Source organism: Larus michahellis, chromosome 2, assembly GCF_964199755.1.
Source record: "Larus michahellis chromosome 2, bLarMic1.1, whole genome shotgun sequence".
Classification (NCBI taxonomy): Eukaryota; Metazoa; Chordata; class Aves; order Charadriiformes; family Laridae; genus Larus; species Larus michahellis.
In genome coordinates, this window is record NC_133897.1 from 31,095,675 (window position 1) to 31,115,006 (window position 19,332).

The 19,332-nt window shown below is 39.7% G+C and overlaps 1 protein-coding gene across 1 annotated transcript; it reads left to right on the plus strand.

The window, feature by feature from the left end:
• The first annotated feature begins 558 nt into the window (after positions 1-558).
• TMEM106B (transmembrane protein 106B) lies at positions 559-17,085 on the plus strand. The gene is made up of 8 exons (XM_074574766.1): positions 559-696; positions 3,895-4,116; positions 6,080-6,143; positions 7,367-7,526; positions 8,338-8,478; positions 8,583-8,632; positions 10,366-10,419; positions 11,189-17,085. The coding sequence occupies exons 2-8, from the start codon at positions 3,897-3,899 to the stop codon at positions 11,325-11,327; spliced, it is 828 nt and encodes a 275-aa protein (XP_074430867.1). The 5' UTR covers positions 559-696; positions 3,895-3,896; the 3' UTR covers positions 11,328-17,085.
• The last annotated feature ends 2,247 nt before the right edge of the window (positions 17,086-19,332 follow it).

Consider the following 19,332-nt stretch of genomic DNA (forward strand, 5'->3'; position numbering starts at 1 on the left):
TGCTCTGGCACATCACGCGGGGAACACCCCACTGCCCATGCCCTGAATAAACATCAGCTGTACATGCAACCTTGTGACACGAGTTACAAAACCTAATTGTGGTGATGGTGTGTCCTCGCTTCCTACGACCTTTTTTGCTGACCTGCCACAGCTTTCCTTGCTCGAGCATGGCGCTTCCCCTAGGACATAGCATTCGCGAGTAACTTCCACTGGAGCTGTCAAACAGGGAACAGAAAATAAGGATGGTGAAGGCCCCACAAAGTAAACTCAGGGTTTTTGTTTCCCGTGATTAAGGCAAACACAGCTTAGGTGGAGGCCGGGGCCCACACACCCGCGGCAAGCACCGCAGCCGGCCGCTGGCAGAGAAAGTCGGGGCGGCGGAGACTCGCCCTACGCCATCTCCCGGTTTTCCCTCCTCCTACTTCTACCCCGACCCCCGGTGCCCGGTAGCACCCCTCAGCCCGGCCACCTCCTCACACTCGGACGCCCCGGTTCCCACAGAGAACCGGGCCCAGCCCCGCCCGCGGCCGGTAGCGGCGGCCGGGCCGAGCCCGACGCGGCACCGCCTCCCGCCGCTCCGCGCCTGCGCAGGCCCCGGATCCGGGGTTTAGCGCTGGGGAGGTTGCGTCGCACCTGGAGCCTCCGTTCCTGCCTCCCCCTCTCTGCCCGGCCCGGCCCGCGGAGCCCGCGCCGCAGGTGGGGAAAGGCCGCTCCGGCGGCGGCGGCGGGCCCGGGGCAGGAGCCGGGCGGAGCGCGAGGCCCTGGTGGAGCTGGGCGCCGGGCGGGGGGGCTGCGGCGGTGGGTCGTGGGCTTCGGCGAGGCCTGGGCCGGCCCGCGGCGGGGTCTCGCTTACCCCACGGCGGCTTCCCGCGCCGAGACCCTCCTCGCCCGCCGGCCGGGCGGGTGTAAGGGCCCTCCCGGGGCAGCCCGGCAGCGGCCGAGCTCGCCGGGCCTTGGTCTGCGTCTGGCGGCTGGAAACTTCGCCATGTTTGCGAGGGCAGCCGCTGCTCCGGCTCGGCGAGCGAGCAAATCCGTACATCTCGGGGAGGTTCTTGACTCCTGTGTTTTTGGCAGCGCCAGACTCACCGGGCAGGCGGTGTCTGCTGAGGGGGGGGTGGCTCTAAAGGGGCGGTGGAGGGCAGCGGCGGAGGTGCCCGCCTGCGGCTGCGAAGTCATTGCCTTCCCCGGCTGAATTCCCTGTTTTGGAGGAGCCGGTGATGTTGGTGATTAAGACACGGCTGATAAAGTAGAAGGTGGTTGCGATTCAAAGTGTCTCGCTGTTTTTAAAAAGAAATAGGCTACCCTAACTTCTTGGAGAAGCATAGCAATCTCTTTAACTCTACGAAGTTTCACTGAGTTTATAAACAACAAGTTTTTTCCCCAGGTCTTGTATTTAACTCAGGATGTGGTGGTTCTGTGTGCCTGGGACATTGTTTGGGTTTTGCACTATCCCGCTGCAGTGCTATAGCAAGCTGAAGGGCGCAGCCTTAAATAAAAGCCGCTTATCACAACATTTTTTTAATTTAATGAACTCTTTCTAACAAACTGTGAATTCAGGGGAAATCCAGACAAGTCCAAGGAAATTGGAATATATACAACAGTTGCAAGGGAGAGACTAGGTCAAAGCACAGCTGTTAAGGAAGTAGAGTTTGTGACTTTGGTGACAGTACAGAGACTGACACATACGAAGCTGATGTATTCTTGGAGCTACTACTGTTCAGCATGTAAGTGCTGGATAAAAGAACAAAATTTTCCTGAGTTTTGGTCAGCTGTAATAAGTTCAGTGCTTGGTTGGAGGGGAAGCATGTTAGAGGAACACAGTTCACTTGAAGGTGGTTGTCTTGTTTTCTCATTTTTGAACTGAGGCATGTCTCTCCTAAGTTTCTGTCAGTAGAATAACAGTATTAAAATCTAATTATAGAAGCTCAGGTACAGTTGGCATTGGAGGATACATCTGCATTAGTATTTTAATTCAAATAAAGGGTGTGCCCTTGAAATGAGTTCCCAGTCATCTTTACTTGCTGCACCATGGTTCACACCACAGTGCGATCTGGGAGTGCATGAATTCTTTTCCTTTTGGAAGAAGCTAAAACTAGAAGGTGCACTTCATTTGTGAGTGGGTGTTGTCAGTCTAGACAAGAACTAGTATGAAATAAACACTCAAAGCCATGTGTAGTGTGGTTGTTGGATCCTCAATAACTGTTAATTTCTACAGAGTTGCTGCTTGTTCTGTATTTAGTCATTAATGTAGACATAGCCTGGGCCTACCGTCAGTAGGGCAGGTAAGTTGAATACAGTTGTAGCACAACAGCACCAGGGACTGATGCCTAAGCTTTCAGACCTATATCTGTGACAGCTGTTGCCTAAGCTGCAAGACTCAAGTTTCGGAGCTGAAAGGCTGTAGGTCAGCTACAAAGAAAACAGTAAGCAAAACCCCCATGTGTAATAATTGTCAACATTATAAACAGCTCTTTCAGAAAGTTTTTTTTCAATAGCTTAATAGTTTTACTTTTCAATTCAACAATTTCTATTATTGAATGGCTCCCATACTTATAACATTTTAAAAGTGCTGTAGCAGCATAAGGATAAATAGTTTTCCTTCTTGTAAGGGTTTAATGACTTAAATCAATAAAATAATGCTGCGTATTTGCTGAAACAGTAGCTAGGACTTGTTGACATTTGTCTTTTCCCCTCCTCCATTCACCTAGCCTTTGTGGCAATATAACCAATTAATGTTGTGCTCATGTTACCATCACCATATTTAAGATCTTCCTGTTCTGAGTGGTTGCTTTAAAATATTCTTTCTGACTTGTTTTGCTCTCTTAATGTTCCTCTTAGGACTTCCTTTCTCAGTGAACCAATGTGATAATTACTAGCAGCTGCTTTAAAAATGGCACTTAAAATGGAAAAAAAACTTAAGTTTTGCATATTCTTTTAAAATCATCCTGTTCCCCAAGACACTGGTGAACTGAGTGGCTGGTGTCTCTGTGTTAAGTAAGTAAAATGGGTTATGGGGATAGGCTGGACAACTGATTGCCACTGCTGCACGAATTTTATTTTTTTTAACTTTGAGTTTATTTTCCACCTGTTGCAAATTAGGAAGGTTTCCACTTGCATCACTTCATTACAGCCTTTAGTTTCAAGTGTTCTGTGTTTCAAGGTAGCTTCAGTATCATGGCTGAAAAGCTACAGCAATGAGAAAATTTTAAAACTTGCATACTTTTGTAATTAATACTACTTTTTTTTTTTTAACAAGCCTTTACAAATGCTACATATTGCCAGCAGCTATGTTAAAGTAACTCCCACTTTTTTCCTTGACTTTCCTGTGAATCAGTCCTCTTCTGGGTTAAAAGGGAATCATCAGTTTAAACACCTGGAGATTTATATTTCTAGCTTGGCAATGAGTAGCTGATCTCATGTTCTCAAAACACGTCCAGCCTAAAAAGCTTATTAGAATTGGGTCTGTAGTGTGTGTAGAAACCACTGAAAATTTCAAACTTGCTTTCTAGAGCCCAGTCTTGAATAGTTTGGGGATTTTTTTGTACAAAGATTAATGTGTTGTGTGAAAGTCTGTACAATAACAGTCGTTTGAAAAGTACTGCTAGAGTGTTGCAACCTTTAGCCAGCAATTGTACTGTTCTAACTTAAAAGCTTCTGGTTGATCTCCCTTCAACCATTGCATATTGGAGGGTCTGAACAAAGCTCCCAGGCAGGTCAGGTTCTTACAGCTTGGGATTGACTCCAGCTTGACAGGGCCTTTGTGCTTTGCAGGTTTTAAGGGATCTGAACAGAGGGCAACAGGAGTCTTTTCAGAGTTACTTGATGCGGAGGGATAAATGCCAGTTTTGTTTGAATTGTTCTCCCTGAAAACTTTCTTTTTGACTTTTATTTTAGACATGGGAAAATCACTTTCTCACCTGCCTATGCATACGTGCAAGGAAGATGGCTATGATGGAGGCACAGTGTCGGATAATATGAGGAATGGGTTAGTTCACTCAGAATCGCACAACGAAGATGGCAGATGTGGAGACGTATCGCAGTTTCCCTATGTGGAATTTACGGGAAGAGACAGCGTCACCTGCCCGACTTGCCAGGGAACAGGAAGAATTCCACGAGGCAAGTTTTCTTTATTTCTTTCTTTAACCTATAAAATCTACCTCATAACCATGTGCACTTGTAACTATAATAATCAGTAACAAATAGCTCTCCTAGTCAAGATGAAGTTTTTTCATCTTTTTGACTTCTTAGCACCAAGCATTTTGTTACAATTACACTGGATGAATGAAACAAATTGAGTCAGCTTTGGCTGTTACCTGTTGGGTCTTCTGTCTTTACAATGCCAGTGTTTCTTGCTTCTCAGCTTTAAATTCACACATAATCCTAGCTCTTGCAAGTTGAATTTGCAAACCTTTATTTTTGTGATATTTTATCGCATCTCTTTTTAAGTACCTATTTTGAAAATATTTGAATCAATATATAACTTTGCAAAAATAACTGCAAATAGAGTGTGAAAGTATGCCTGTGATACAACGCCTTTTTCCTCGTTATTTATAGTGAATTTTCTTGCCCTCACTTCTGCCAGTGCCCCTTGCTTTCCCCTAGGCAGAGGGACCCCAGCTGGGAATTGAAAATATATAGGATCTCTGTCTGCCTTGGGAAGGAGTAGTCTGCAGAGCATTAGTTCTTTGTCCCTGACTGTTTTGTTTGCTTGCTGCCCTCATCCTTTGCTTTTCCTTTTCTTCTAATAAAATATTCTGCTTTATTAAACTTCTTTCCTATATGATAAGCCGCCTGAATAGCTGTTTAGAAACAGACCTCGCTGAAGATCTTCCCTTTGACTGTGGGGAGGAACTGATGAGAAGGTTTTGTGTTTGGGGCTGTTTTTTGAGGGGAGAGGGGAAGAATTAATTGTTCATAAAATAACCGCATGACTAGTAAGGAAGACTGTAACATGTGACATGATGGATAAACTGCATAATAAACACATGAAAATGTGTTTTGTTACTTGGACAGCTTTACCTTTTCAGTATGATTAAGTATGAAAGTAGGACTGTGCTGTTTTGTTCAAAGGTTGAAGATGCTTCATTGAAGTTGAGATAAAAATCCATTTTAAATTGGTAAAGGTTTTTTAGAAGGTTGATGTTACATAAAACTGCCTGCTTAGTTAGCATGCTTTGCGCAGCTTAGTGATTCAGAATGGAATCACTTCGAAGTGGTTGATTAGCTAAGTGGTAATGCTGTTCAAATTCTGCATTTAGCTTAAAAAATGCAAATCTGACTTGGTCTTGAGGCGCCTCTGTTGTCATATGGATGAATCTTAATTCCATTTTCTTGTATAGCAAAAGCTATAAAGGCAGATGTAGTCTGTGTATTTTCAACAGCTCATCTGTGTTTGTGTTTTTTTAATTTTACTGTTAAGATATCCCTGTTTTGAAAATGCTGTCTCATGAAGTAACTTGTTGCTTGGAGAAATTCCAGTAAATACTTTTTTAGCTTCCAAGGTGCTGCAGCTCAGTCCCGTGAGAAATGGTTGCATATACCACTGATTTCCACAATGTAGTATATGTATAACTTGTGTTGCCAAAGCCACACAAATTGATACATGTATCTGGTTTTAAACAAACCTGATTTCTGTTTTAAGAAGAGTACATACAGAATGCCTTCTGGATCGGTTCTTACTGCCTGAGCTTCTGAGTGTTTTTTTTCCTGTGATTTTACCTGGTCTGGCATAGAGAGCTGGAAGCTGTTATGTACCTCTGTTTCTCTCGAGGAAACGGTGACAGAGACATGTCATCTCCTGTGCATGTATGCAGCAGAGAGGCAGAACTTGTTGCTGTTTTGCTCTTTGTGGGCTTGGTGTTTTTTTCCTCTTGGTGTTGTGTAAGCCATACTCTTTTGCAGAAAGTGACATAAGCTACAGTAGTGTTCTACTTGGGTCATTATCTGGAATTTAAATGTTTATCTTTAGTGTTTATTCTTTGGTGCCATTAAGTTATAACGGGCAGTCTTTGTTTGAAGTAGCTGCAACAATACTTATTCTTTGTTGGTTTAAATTCTGAAAGGGTGTTTTTGTTTCCAGGGCAGGAAAATCAGCTGGTAGCATTAATTCCATACAGTGATCAGAGACTGAGGCCAAGAAGAACGTAAGTTAATAGTTGTCGTACATGAATCTACAGTCAATTCTTCTATTCTAGTTAAAATTCAGCAATTTAAAGGAGATAGTGTTAAGAAGAATTAAGCAAAAAATCACTGGAATGTTTTCTTGCGTTCAGTATTGGAAGAACCCTGCTCATGAGTAATATCAGCCTTAACCTTTAACTCTTGGAGAGTTATTTATTAACAGGTGTGCATACTCCCATCACAGTATGTCTTATGAAGCCAAGTAATACTGTATTATCTCTTCATGTAGTTATTTATCTGAATGTCTACAGTAATTATGCAAGTATTTGTCAATCTCTGTAGCATTTTAATTGATCTAAGCAGATACATATTCAATGTTAAAGTCTGAGCAAAGTGATAACTTCTTTGAGCCGCTACTACAAAACAGGTCACCTAGAAATTCATCTGTAAAGCTAGCAAAATCAACAAATTCATCATCCTGATATAGTGCTGCTTTTTTTTCTTTCCCCCCTGGGATCTACTTAAAGGTTTAATTACAGTGCTCAGGGCTTCTTGTTCTGACACTTCTTGTTGGTTTTCTTTCCTTAATGTTTGGGTGTTTCTATAGTAAATAGAAATGAATGCCAGGGGGCAAAAATCCCCCAATAAGTTCACATAATACTATCCTGGATTGTATATCTTATGTAATAGTAGTATGAATTTGAAACAAAATTGGAGCTGAAATAGAGCCTTTTATTTGTGTACTTTTAAAATTATTGTACATACATGCCCTTTTTAGTATTAGGTTAATTGTGAATTTTGTGTTCCTTAGCAGGAGTCTAACACTTTCCCTGAAAGTCTCTTACGACTTGTAAGAGCTTTATTCTTCTTTCTCGGTGTGTTTTGCAAGAGTCCTGCAGAATGACAAAAATTCTGCTATAAATAGACTTTAAGAGGAAGTGCTTAAGTTTCAAAGCATATAAATATTTACCTCTTCCATTTTCCTCTGTAAGTTACAGATGTTGGGATAACCACATGTTTGAAACTTGATTTCTGGTGTGTATATACAAGAATAACATCTCTTTGAGACATAGATGTGAAGTGCAGCATAGTTGGGTTTTTTCTCCCCTTCGGAAGCCAAGGGAAACTATAAATAGACTGAACTAGTTGTATTGACTAGTCATGCTCCTTATCACTTAAAATAACATGCCACTATTGCTTAATGTGCTTTCGACTCTGAAATGTGCTCTCTTTTTATCTTCTGCAGAAAGCTCTACGTGACTGCTTCTGTAATTGTATGTTTACTACTTTCTGGACTGGCTGTATTCTTCTTGTTTCCTCGTTCAATCGATGTTGAATACATTGGTGTGAAGTCAGTATATGTCACTTATGAACAGGGTAGACGTATAATATATCTAAATATTACGGTAAGTCTTGCTATCTGTTTGGATGTTTGTAATGGATAAATGCGACAAGAGATACTACTGTGACAGTTTAATATGCATAGAAATTGTACCTAGCTGGTAAACTTAGTTAGTGCCTTAAGAAATACAAGCAGTTAAAATTACCAGTTTGAAAAATGTAACTGGACCTGCTGTAGCTGGTTCCTGTAGCTATAGCTAATAGAGGTGTAGTTGCAAGCTACCATTGGGTCTTCTGTTTTCATGGGAACACTGACTTTACAGTTCTTTACATTATTTTTGGAATATGTGTGAATGTAGTGTGTGTATGTAGGAATGTTTTTTAAATGCTTCCTGGTATTAGGCATCTGTCAAAATTGGTTTTGAGGAAAAATAATTTCTTATCCACCTTAAAACTTAGAGTTCTTTCCATACGCTTCTTGGTAATGCAGTCAATACAGGATTGCATAAAGACTTTTGGTAGAGTTCCTTATTTTAAGTAAAGCAAAGCAGCCATGAGAGAAAAGAGTCTTATGATGGCTAAATTTCCTGGAAGGAATAATTGAGGATAGGAAGAACTGCAGTATTTGCAATGGAGGGTGGTCACCACGGAAGTTGTACAGACATTTGTGCTTCTCAATATATGCCAAAAAAACATGAGGAGGAGAGTAAGTGATGGTCCCTTACACCCCTCCCTCCCAATCCTAGAAGTCAGGAAAATATACTTGCCTAATTTCAGGTATTACTGTCTCAGGCACAAATTTCAAAATGTGTATTCATCATGATACACCAAATGAATAGCCATTACTGTTTTGTGTTGTGTTTGGGTTTTTTTCAGAACACACTAAATATAACAAACAACAACTATTATTCTGTTGAAGTGGCAAATATCACAGCCCAAGTTCAGTTTTCAAAAACAGTTATTGGCAAAGCACGGCTAAACAACATCACCAACATTGGTCCTCTGGACATGAAACAGGTAAATAGAATAGGCTTTCAAAGTTGAATACATGTTAATTTTCATATATAGATCTACTTACTTGTGTTTTCATTGGGTTATTTTTGTTGTTTTTTTTTTTTTAGATTGACTATATGGTGCCCACAGTCATACAAGATGAAATGAGCTACATGTTGTAAGTGTACTGACCTCTAAATATCTCATGGGTCTTAGTAAAAAATTATAGTGGTGCTAAAACTGACTTTTTCCAGTCAGCAGAAATGTATTTGCAGAGATGTTGTGCCATTTACTTTGTGTGGTAGCACTGGGGGTTGTACGGTGGATCACATTTCAGTGTTTCCCTAGCTAGTCAGTTTAGGTTCTGTGTTAGGTATAACTAGCTAGTTGTTTGGATCCTGGAGAGTCCTGTAAAATCGGTTTAGGTTGAATACAGGAGACCTGAGAGACCTGAGGTGTCTGCGTACGATCATCTGGATTCAGCAGACCTGTGTGATGAAATCAGCATCATACAGGGCACTTCCACCCATTTATTTTAGAGAGCTGGGTCAATGTGGAGTTCACCTTCAATGTAGTTTCCTAGCTACAGTTTCGTCGTGTGTGGTTTTTTTGTTTCGGTGTTTTTTTGTTTTTCTTTATTGGTTGGTGGATATGTGGTTTTTCTTGGTTTAATTTTAGACAGATTTATTTCCAGATGATCTGGACTTAAAAAACAGTACGTTGGTTTTGTAGCTCTCTGTTCGTCAGCCAGGATGTGCTGTTAGGTACAAGCTGGCTTTATATTATGTTACAGGCTGTCTATATTTTGGATTAGAAAAGTACAATAACTGAGAATATCTGGCATTTGGTCTAACTAAATCTTGTTTTAAGCCTGGTAGGAAAAAAAATCAAAAAATTTGTCATTACTATAGATACCAATATAAAAAAACTTATAATACCAAATTTCTTATTTTTATTTTCATGTAATTTGGATCACCTGTGTCTGTTCACTGTTTAGTACTTCACTATATGTTTGTTGGTGCTGGGGAAAAGAATGACAATGGCATGCAAATATTGTGAGTGGCTGCCATGCCACCCTGTTGAACTGGTCACATGCCTTTCGTTCCAGAGCTGAAAAATTTGTGACCAAGAGCAATTGATTTAAGGAGGGGGGTGGGAAAAGAGTATGCACTTATATAGTGCTCTGTGTAACTGGTATGTAGGTGCACGTCAGAAAATGTAAGTTCGAAAAGGTATCTTGCAAGAAAATAATAACTCTGACAGTAACTTCAAAATCTCTGCAGATTGGTAAAAGGTCATTCTGCAGAATGCAGAAGTGGATGAGTGCAAAAAGAAAGGGAATTTCCTAAGTTCTTGATATTTTTCAAGCAAGAACAGCAAGCCCCTCAGACCTTTTTTTGATAGAAGTTGCTGCTTTTACATGAAAAGATGCTGAAGTTGGCATAACGTTGATCTTTTGTTGTAAATTTTCCTTTCTGTGTATAAATTTAACAACATGAAGTGAAATTGCAGCAAATTGCGTCTGTATTCCTTCATAGTAGAAGTCTTCATCAGTGACAAAGCAGTATTGACATTCTTTAATGTAGTCGTTGAGGTTAACTTTGATTAGCTTTTGAAAGATGGAGTGACCACTGTCTCACAAGACACTTTTGTTGGCAAACATTGCACATAAGCAAGCGCATGTGACTATAGTTCATGTGAAAGCAACACGATGTATATAAAAGTAGACCTAGGTGAGCCTACAGTCATAGGCAGTGTTTTTGAAGTATTTTAGTTGCCGTTGCTAGCAACTCTGTAGCCTCTATGTACAAAGGTAACAGAATTTCCAGTTGAAGCCACAGATTCTTGCTTTTTAGATAATTACCTGTAAAAGCTTGATGCAAATCTAACAGCTGTTTTTCTTTTTTGCAGTGACTTCTGTACTTTAGCATCTATCAAAGTGCATAACATAGTAGTGATGATGCAGTAAGTATGGAAGCTTCCTAGTTGTTGGAAACAACTTTAAAAGCCATGTAATTCTCATTGAAATATTACTCAGAAATACTTAATCCTGGAGTCTGTGCATCATAGATAAAATGAAATCAACTTGTTTTCTAGTGTAGTAGCTTCATAGTTCTTGAAACTGAACTGTGTCTTTCATCTGGTAAAGACACTTGAATAGGCAGAACTGTTATTACTGTATCTGCTCTGCAGTTGGGCTGTAGCTGCAGAGCTATCAAGGTCTCAAATGCTTTGAAATGAGTTTGTGTGCCAGCCACTGTTCAAAAATTGCTGAGATCTTCGTGATCTTGAAGTGGTTACAGGCTGCTGGTACTCTGCCAGGGTCTGCTCTTTGTGACTGATTGCATAAATAGCAGCATGGGGGGGCTTTCTTGGGGCGAGGGCAGTGTGTGGCAAGAGGGAAGATTTGTAGACCAACCGTGGCTGTAGCTTCTCTAATGATCGTTTGCTTTCTCCTTGCAAAGCAAGGTATTAATGAATAAACCTCAGCTTTACCATCTTTAGGAAAAAATAAGGCTGTGCTCAGGAAAGCAAATGTCTTTGATGGAGAAAATCTGTTGTGGTAACTAGTATTGTTTTGAACTTTATTTAAAACTTTCTTCTTAATAATATTACATATTTTGTTCCAAAACTTTTTCCTTAAAAACCCTGGTAATGTAGAAACGCTGATCTTTAGAATAGGGAACTTAAGTCCTTTACAAAACAAATCTCTCTTCTGTTTTGTCTTTTTCAGAGTGACAGTGACAACTTCTTACTTTGGCCACTCTGAGCAAATATCCCAGGAGAGATACCAGTATGTGGACTGTGGAGGAAACACAACCTACCAGCTGGGCCAGTCAGAATATTTAAATGTACTTCAGCCCCCGCAGTAAAAGCACCTGTTGGTTAGTGTGGAATGACTGCGGTTGATGCTTGCAGAGATCCTTTGAATAGGACTGGTACTACGTGAAGGGGAGAGTACGTGCATGTAAAGCATAGCGAACATGGTGACCTGTTCACTTTAGATGCAAGGAGGGAAAAGGTGCAAAATGTATATAGATGCACTTGTTAAATGTCGTGTTTTCCCCTTCTGTTTGCTTTTTATTACTGTAAGCACTTCTGTCAAGTTGTGTGGTGGGAGGGAGAGGGGGAACATCAGATTCTTGAACTGAATTGGGACCTTTCCTCACAGTGTGGTACATCAACTTAGAGTAACTGTGTGTGTGTCTGTGTTTAGGTGAAATGTGTCACTAATGAGCGTTTTAGAAAAATTGATACTCATAAACTTTACGTTTATACTTCATTTCTTGGTATTTGCTATTGAAACTGGCAGTATTACTAAAGTAATAAGATTACTTTGAGGTATCTGGGTGTGAAACTTCTATTAGTAAACCGGTGGCAATAGCTCTTTAATTTGGGATTCTAATTTTCATTTGTTATACATGATTAGAGGTGACGTGCAGCCTGTGAAAGCCAGGAAAGCTCTCTTGGATGACACTATATTTGAATGTGGAATTTCTAGAATCTGGCATCTTTTCATTCATATTCCCTCCTGCTACCTCTGGGATGTTATAAGGAGAACGTACGTTACTAGATTTAGAGTTGTGTTTAAAAACAAAATAAAAACCAACCGCCAGAGGAAAAATTCAAGATTGTAGAAGATGTATGGGTAAAAAATTTGACTGTGTCATTCTACCTTTTTTTTTTTTAGCAGACTTTTGAGTACAGCTATTAAAATCAAGATTGTGCAGTTTGAACTAGGTGGGAAACTGTTAGAGCATGGGTTTGGGCAGCTTGATGTAAGTTTTCATAATTTCTATTGTTTTAATATACTGTGTATCTAAACTACTCGTAAGTGTTAATTTGTTGGGGTGTCTATATTTAGTCTGCAGGCTCAGTAAGCAACACAGTAATCTGAACCTCCAGAGCACTTGGTTCACATCAAAATTATATAAGGGAGAATAAAGCAATGCTTTCCGTAAGAGTAAATGCTGATGTAATCATGAGACTGACTTATTAACAAAGCTATTAAATAGTTTCAGTAGGATAGTTTGCACAGGGAGAATTTCCGGGGTTATTATCAAACATGGTGATTGTAAATTTGGTGTCCAAAGCTGCTTGACTTCTGAAGGCTGACTGTTCTAAGGGTTAGGTACGAGACTTTTTAACTAGATCATGATTGTTTTATTTCTGAATTAGATAAAATGCAGCTGTAAGAAGATACCGTTGAGACTGTTGCATTGTAATGAATAATATATTTTTTAAAATAGATGTTGTGGTTTTCATGCTGCCCATCTCCTGAAAATAAGCTACATAAAATGAATTAGAAATAAACACTATGGAAAAAGGCTCTTGAGTAACTTCTTGCAACTAACAATCTCTTACGCTCCTGTACTTTCAGTGAAGATACATGTCTAAACTAATTACTCTTTTCTTTATCGGCCTTTCTTAGGTGGACCTAATTGGGTGGGGGTGGTGGGGAAATATCGATTATGTAAGACTGATTTAAAAGAAATGAAGTCGCAGTAGAAAAAAAACCCACTCCTCTGTTTGAATTGTTATGAGAGCTTATGCTGAATATCTATGAAAAATTTTGGAAGCTAAACTGTCAGTTTCATATAATTGTTGATAAGATGAAGATGTCAGCTTTTGGCTTTGGAGAACTTCTGGACCTGGACTAGTCAGTTCTGATGAGTTACTGTAGTTATGTTCTGAAAAGTATTCTTGAATCTGGGCACTAAAAGTAAACCTTCTTTATTACAGCTTACAATCGTGAGGGAAACTAGTCCACAATTGACTTTAATCTTCCTAGAGTGTAGATGAGGTTCAGTCCTGTGGCTGATAGTCTGAAAAGATACAGGTGATAACTAAAGGCCGGGATAGAGAGGAGCTGTCTAGAAGCAGAGAGGTAAACTCTTGCAGAAAGATTTGTTTATATCGGAGAGTAGGGAGAGAATTCGGGTTTAAATCATGTCAGATCTGAAGTCAGCCGGCAAGTGATATGGATTTTTTTTTTTTCCCCTTCTAGGCCTAAGTATTTACACCTAGAGTGGTTGGGTTTTTTGTTTAGTTTTTGGTTTTTTGATTTGGCTTTTTGAAGTAGAAAAAGAAGAAAACATCTCTAGGCAGATATTTATATCAATTTAAAACAAAATTTTTCTTGAAAGGATAAAGGTAATCTAAAATAACTGGAATGGCACAATGATGAAATTATTTGGGGACAGTAGTGAATGCTGCTTGAACAAGCGTGGAGGGGGGACGTTACACAGTGTTGAGACTCAAGCTGTCCTTTGACAGTTTGGCAGACATGCTGAGTAAAATACATACGTCAATCTGTGGATCTTGCCTTGCATGAAATGCTTGGTATTGGCTAATTTAAAATATAGAATTATAAGCGGAATAATTCTATGTATGTGGCGGAAGGGGGAAGATACAACTCTTCATGTCTGTCATCTGGGATGTCTAATGCATGTAAACTTTAACACCATCAATTTGTAGTTAGACTTCCTGAATGACTAAGAGTTCTCACCTTAAAAAATAAAGGGTGACGTGAAGAATCCTATTGATGAATCCTCAAATTAAGTCAGTTATAGGAGAATCAGGCTTAAGGTTCTGCGTGTGCTTGTATATCCTTGTAAAACTGTCAGCTTATTACTAACCAAACAAGGCAAGTATTTGAATTTACTCATTTTAATGTAGCATCTCATCTCATATGAGGTCAGCATCTCATAAACAGGTCAGCATCTGTTTGAATGTTTAACTTAGACTTGATTTCTGTGGTGGAGCTTGGAAATATGCTAAGGGAGCAAGGGAAGTCAGTATTAACTTGTATAACTCTTTAAACAAGCTATGAGAATAGAGCCGTGTGACAGACCTGTAATTATCACACTTTCATTTTTTTTATCTTGATTTTAAAATAAAAAAGGCAAGCCTTTCAGTTCACTGTAAATCAATAAGTACAAATTCTCTCCAGAAGGTCAACTTGAAGAATCGTAATTTTTTTTTTATGGTTTGTTTTCCTGTATATGAGGTAGTTCCTGAAGGACTTCTGAAGTGATTTCACTTGTAACTTCCCCATAATCTTCAAAAACTATCAAATATGTATATGCTGGCACTGTAGTGTTGTGTTTCAAGGGATTTATTTCTAGTATAATTCTTTTCACTTGAATGCTTTGTAGCAATTCCTGTACCAAAACCCGTTGCACTTTAAAATGGAAGCTCTGTTTGTTTTCTCTTAAAACAGTGGTCCAAATGTTGCACTGTAACGGCACAATTGAAAAACAAAACTTAATGTATTCTATATAGAATAACTGTAAAACTTCAAAACCATAACTTAAGGTAAATTAACATGGAACACTAAAATGTGTAAGAATGTTGGCTATTTGGGTATTCTGACATGAAAAACAGAACTATTTTATATTTTAAATATGATGCTTATCATATTTTAAATATGATGCTTTAAAAATAAGTGAATGAATAAAGCCACCAAACAAACTCAAAGATCTAACCATCAAATATCCATCTGGAGAGATTTAAAGGGAAGCGCTATTACTAAAAAAAGTGTGGTACCTGACACTTACTCTTGAATTCCTGGTGTGGGGAAAAGCCTGTAGAAGCTCATTCATAACTTCTTTACTCATCGTGATTATTGAGGGGATAGTTGCTTAATTCTTAACCTTTTGTGAAGACAAGCGTAACTTTTTCCTGCGTGGTGCAGCTTTGAAGTTCTTAATGCACTTCTGATTTGTGCGTGACCTTGATATTAACATTGTGGTGTTTATATTTTGCAGCCTTCTGTTGGCAGACTTAAATACATGCCTTAGTTGACTTTGCTCCAAATTGTCCTTGAAGTTCTGCAAATAAATACATTTTTTTCATAGTTGTACATTGCAAACATGACTGGGTTTTTTAGCGTGTGGTGTATAAAGCTAGCCATTTAAGCACTGAATCTCTAAGTGCTTGGATTGAACTGTTGAGGTCTTCAAGCATCTGACTGAAGTGTTGTGCCCTCATGATGGGAAGGATAGTGGTTGGAGTACTATGCAAAAGATTTCTAGATTCAGAAAATGTTAAAAGAAAAAAGGTTATTTCTTATTTAGCATTTGAGGCTTCATTTTTTTTTTCCGTTGTGGGTTTTCTCTTTTTTTTTTGGTGGTGATGGGGTGGTTAGTTGTGATCTTACTTTTCTTCTCACCCCCCAGATCTATAGTGGGACATCTATCTGTTCCCAGGCAGCATCTTCTGAAATCAGTGACTTGTTTCAGAGTTGGGCAGCTACCTGAAGCTTAACAGCAGTTGGACTGGCCCGTGAGAGTTAAGAGATAAGTAAGACTAGCAGTAATACCTCTGAAAACTAATTACTTTTTTTTTACTTGCCCGTATAACAAAATGCCACAACCCTGACAATACTGCCAGGCTTACTATTACTTCTGAAAGGGAAAGATAAGTAATGGAAGTGCAACCAATGTACTTCAATAATGGACTGCTGCAACCAGCAAAACGTTTGTTGGTGTCGGCCCCGATCATGCCAAAAAATCTAGGTTGTTTTTTTGGCTTTGGGGGGAAGGTTTAAAACCCAAGCCAAAACCCAATGAAAACACGTTGAAAACAATAATTTGGATATGATAAAAACATCCAGTGTTTGAGAAGTCACCTTCCTATTTTACCTTGAGCTGGGGAATTCTGGTCATTGCCAGCGGGGTAGTTTGGGTAGCTTGTTCTGCTGCCCTACAGATTTTTGTCATGTAAACCTGCTTTTCAGCCCATAGGCAGGCCTGTTTTACAGGAGCAGTTGCCTGCAAGGAATCTGCAATTAAAGTTAGCGTCGGGCCCTGCGGCACAGTGCGGGACTGTTTGGAGGCTGGTTCTCGTACTGTCCCCTTCCACCAGCCGTCATAAGGGTCTTACAACCTGGATACCTACGTCTTTTGGGTACTGAAACTGCTTTTACTTTGTATGGGCAGGGATATTTAGTGCCAGACATGCAAGTATATTATGATGCCTGAATATTTAGGGTCTGACTGTCAGTGATTTAGTTCTTTTTCTTGTTTTGTTTAAGGAAGCAAACTTAACCACTGTTAACATCCACTGTACAGAGTGTGCATATAATAGCTTGAGATATGTATAGAAATACTAATGAGTGATAACTATTTTTGTAATTTAAGAATTGTAAACTGTTGTTCTTGTAACTGTGTAGCAAACAATCTATTAACTTAAGCATGATAAACACTATATAAGTCAAGGGGTATTTGGGAATGACTTGTGGGAGACAGAAGCTATCTTAATGTAAGTTAACTGGGGCAAGGGATTTTGTTATCTAGAGGTTCAAAACCTGGAGTTAATTTCATTATGAATATGTTTCTAGACAGGATTGTTTGACTCAAAGAATGGTATTAAATTTTCTATTAAAAAAATCTTGGGTCATGTATCTCTCTTTTTAAGCTGACTTAATATTTTTCTCTCCTCCTTCACTCTCTGCCACAAGCTTTCCCCCTATCTCCCCATATTTTTTTTACACAAGCCTACATGTATTTTCAATGGCATGATTTCAATTTTTGTAACTACTGGCATTCCATGATGTCTCCTTTTTTTTTAATATTGTGTTTTATTTTAAGTCCACAATAAACTGGAGTATCTGAAAGCTAAGCACCACATGTGAATGAATTACTTTATTGTACTAAAGTTAGTGAGTTAAAACCCTAGGCTGTCGTGGTGGGTTGACACTTTTTCCCCTGGTGGGGTGGTGGACAGAAGGTCAAAAGCAAGAAAACTCAAAGACTGTTTAATAGGACAACGAAGCTGTGCACAAGCAAAGCAAAATAAGGAATCTATTTCCTCTCAGCCAGCAGGTGTTTACAATGGGAAGACAAAGACCATAATCCTGAATATCCCTCCTTCCTCCTCCTTTCCCTGAGCTTTTATTGCTGAGCATGATCGTAGAATAGTTTGGATTAGAAGGGACCTTAAAGATGATCTAGTTCCAAGCCCCCTGCCCTGGGCAGGGACACCTCCCACTAGACCAGGCTGCTCAAAGCCCCGTCCAGCCTGGCCTTGAACACCTTCAGGGATGAGGATCCACAGCTTCTCTGGGCATATGATCCTATATGGAATATCCCTTTGGTCAGTTGGGGGCAGCTGTCCTGGCTGTGTCCCCTCCCAGCCTCTTGACCACCCCCAACCTACTCACTGCAGGGTTGGACGGAATTGGAGGGGGGTGGGGGGAAGAGGGGGTGGCAATGAAAAAGGAAACTGCTGTATGAGCTCTGCTCAGCGTTAACCAAAACACAGCACTATAGGGGCTGCTGTGAAGAAAATTTACTCCAGAAGAAAATTAAGCCAGACCCAGTACAGCTATTTGCAAAGTTGCTATAAAGAACCGTTATATCCTAAAGGCTTTAATCTTGAAAAGCTGGACGACAAAGAACACGGCTTTATTTGAAGCATTCAAAACATTCATAGCATGTTCAGATTTTACAGATTGTCTGTTACAAATGTTTTTGAACAACTTAATGGGGCTTATCTAAGGTTTCTCCTGGAGAAACTGGTTGTATATTCATGACTACTACATTGGTTTTCTGATATGACTTCTAATGGATAAGTAACAGAGGCTTAGGGCGTGGGGGGTTTTCAGACTGTTTTGTTCAGCTTGTGGATCTCTAAACTGCTTTTTTTTTTAAAACTAAGTTTAGATGGAAAAATTAGTCGTGCTTGCTCTTTTCTTTCTCCTACAGTCCCTTTTCCTTCCCAGAGTTGTCATAGCTGTTGTCCAAACTTCCCTATTTAGGCAAGCCCATTATTGAACACTGTAAATTGGAGAACATTAACCTTTTAAGCAGTATTTCACTTTATACAAATAAGAGCTTGAAGGCATGCGAAGAACTGCTTCTCTCTTGTTCTGCCTGTCTGGGGACAGGTAGGCAAAAGTATGTCTTCAGCAGTGAACAGTTTTATTTGATCCAAATACTTCAAACTACATGGTTTGGATTCCTCTCCTGTTTGTTTTGTTGTTTTGTTTTTTTTTTTTCCATCCAGAGCACGTAGGGGAGTACAAAGGTGAAATCCTACCAGGCAAATTTCAAACATCACCTTGTCCGTCTGGAGAGCGTGAAAAGGATTGAAAAGGAGTACACTGACAGATGGGGATAGGTAAACAAATGTGAATTTGGAGAAGTTTAAAGACCTAAAAATTGCTATTCCAGAACAACCGAAATAGATGTTCTTGAGATCTAACTGCTGAAAGATCTGACGTCTTCAAATGGCCTAGTTTCAAAGACCCAACAATTACAAACTTCTGAAAGGTTTTGGGGGTTTCCCTGTCTGGCTGTAGATTGCTTTCCTTTTACTTCTCAAGATTCCATACAGCTTTCTGTATAAGGGTTGGGTTATGTTACTGTGTTACGTGGGTTATTATTATGTTACTGGGCTTTGGGTACACTTGTGATGAATGACACTAATTGCCTTCTAGTGTGAAGACGATGTCTATCTCGCAACTTAAAGAATTCCAAATCACACGTTTAATTTTGCTAGAAGTCTCTTGATGTCAGGTGAGGTAAAGATCCCCATACATTTTTGTTTTGATTTTTTTTTGTTTTGATTTTTTTCTTTTTTTTTTCCCCCCCTTCTTCTCCAGGAATCCCTGCCTCGTGAGCCTGAAAGCTGAGATGCCTCACTCCTGTGTATGGGTAGCAAGTGCCACACAGCTTAATGAGTTGTCATGGACACTGTGGAGTTGACACTGCTCCATAACGGAGCCGCTTTTTCATGAACCAGTGAATCACCTAATACGGTAAAACTAGAACTTGATTAAGGAGCTACAGCATCACTGTAACGTAACATTCCACTGGCTACAGTTATGGGTATTTGAAGGGTAATGATGTTGATTATTCTTGAGGGATTTTT

Bases quoted from the DNA above. Each gene is read 5' to 3' on its own strand.
- TMEM106B (XM_074574766.1), top strand. From the start codon at position 3,897: ATGGGAAAATCACTTTCTCACCTGCCTATGCATACGTGCAAGGAAGAT. The intron at 6,144-7,366 runs GTAAGTTAATAG...TATCTTCTGCAG, and splicing joins AGACTGAGGCCAAGAAGAAC to AAAGCTCTACGTGACTGCTT. The intron at 10,420-11,188 runs GTAAGTATGGAA...TGTCTTTTTCAG, and splicing joins AACATAGTAGTGATGATGCA to AGTGACAGTGACAACTTCTT.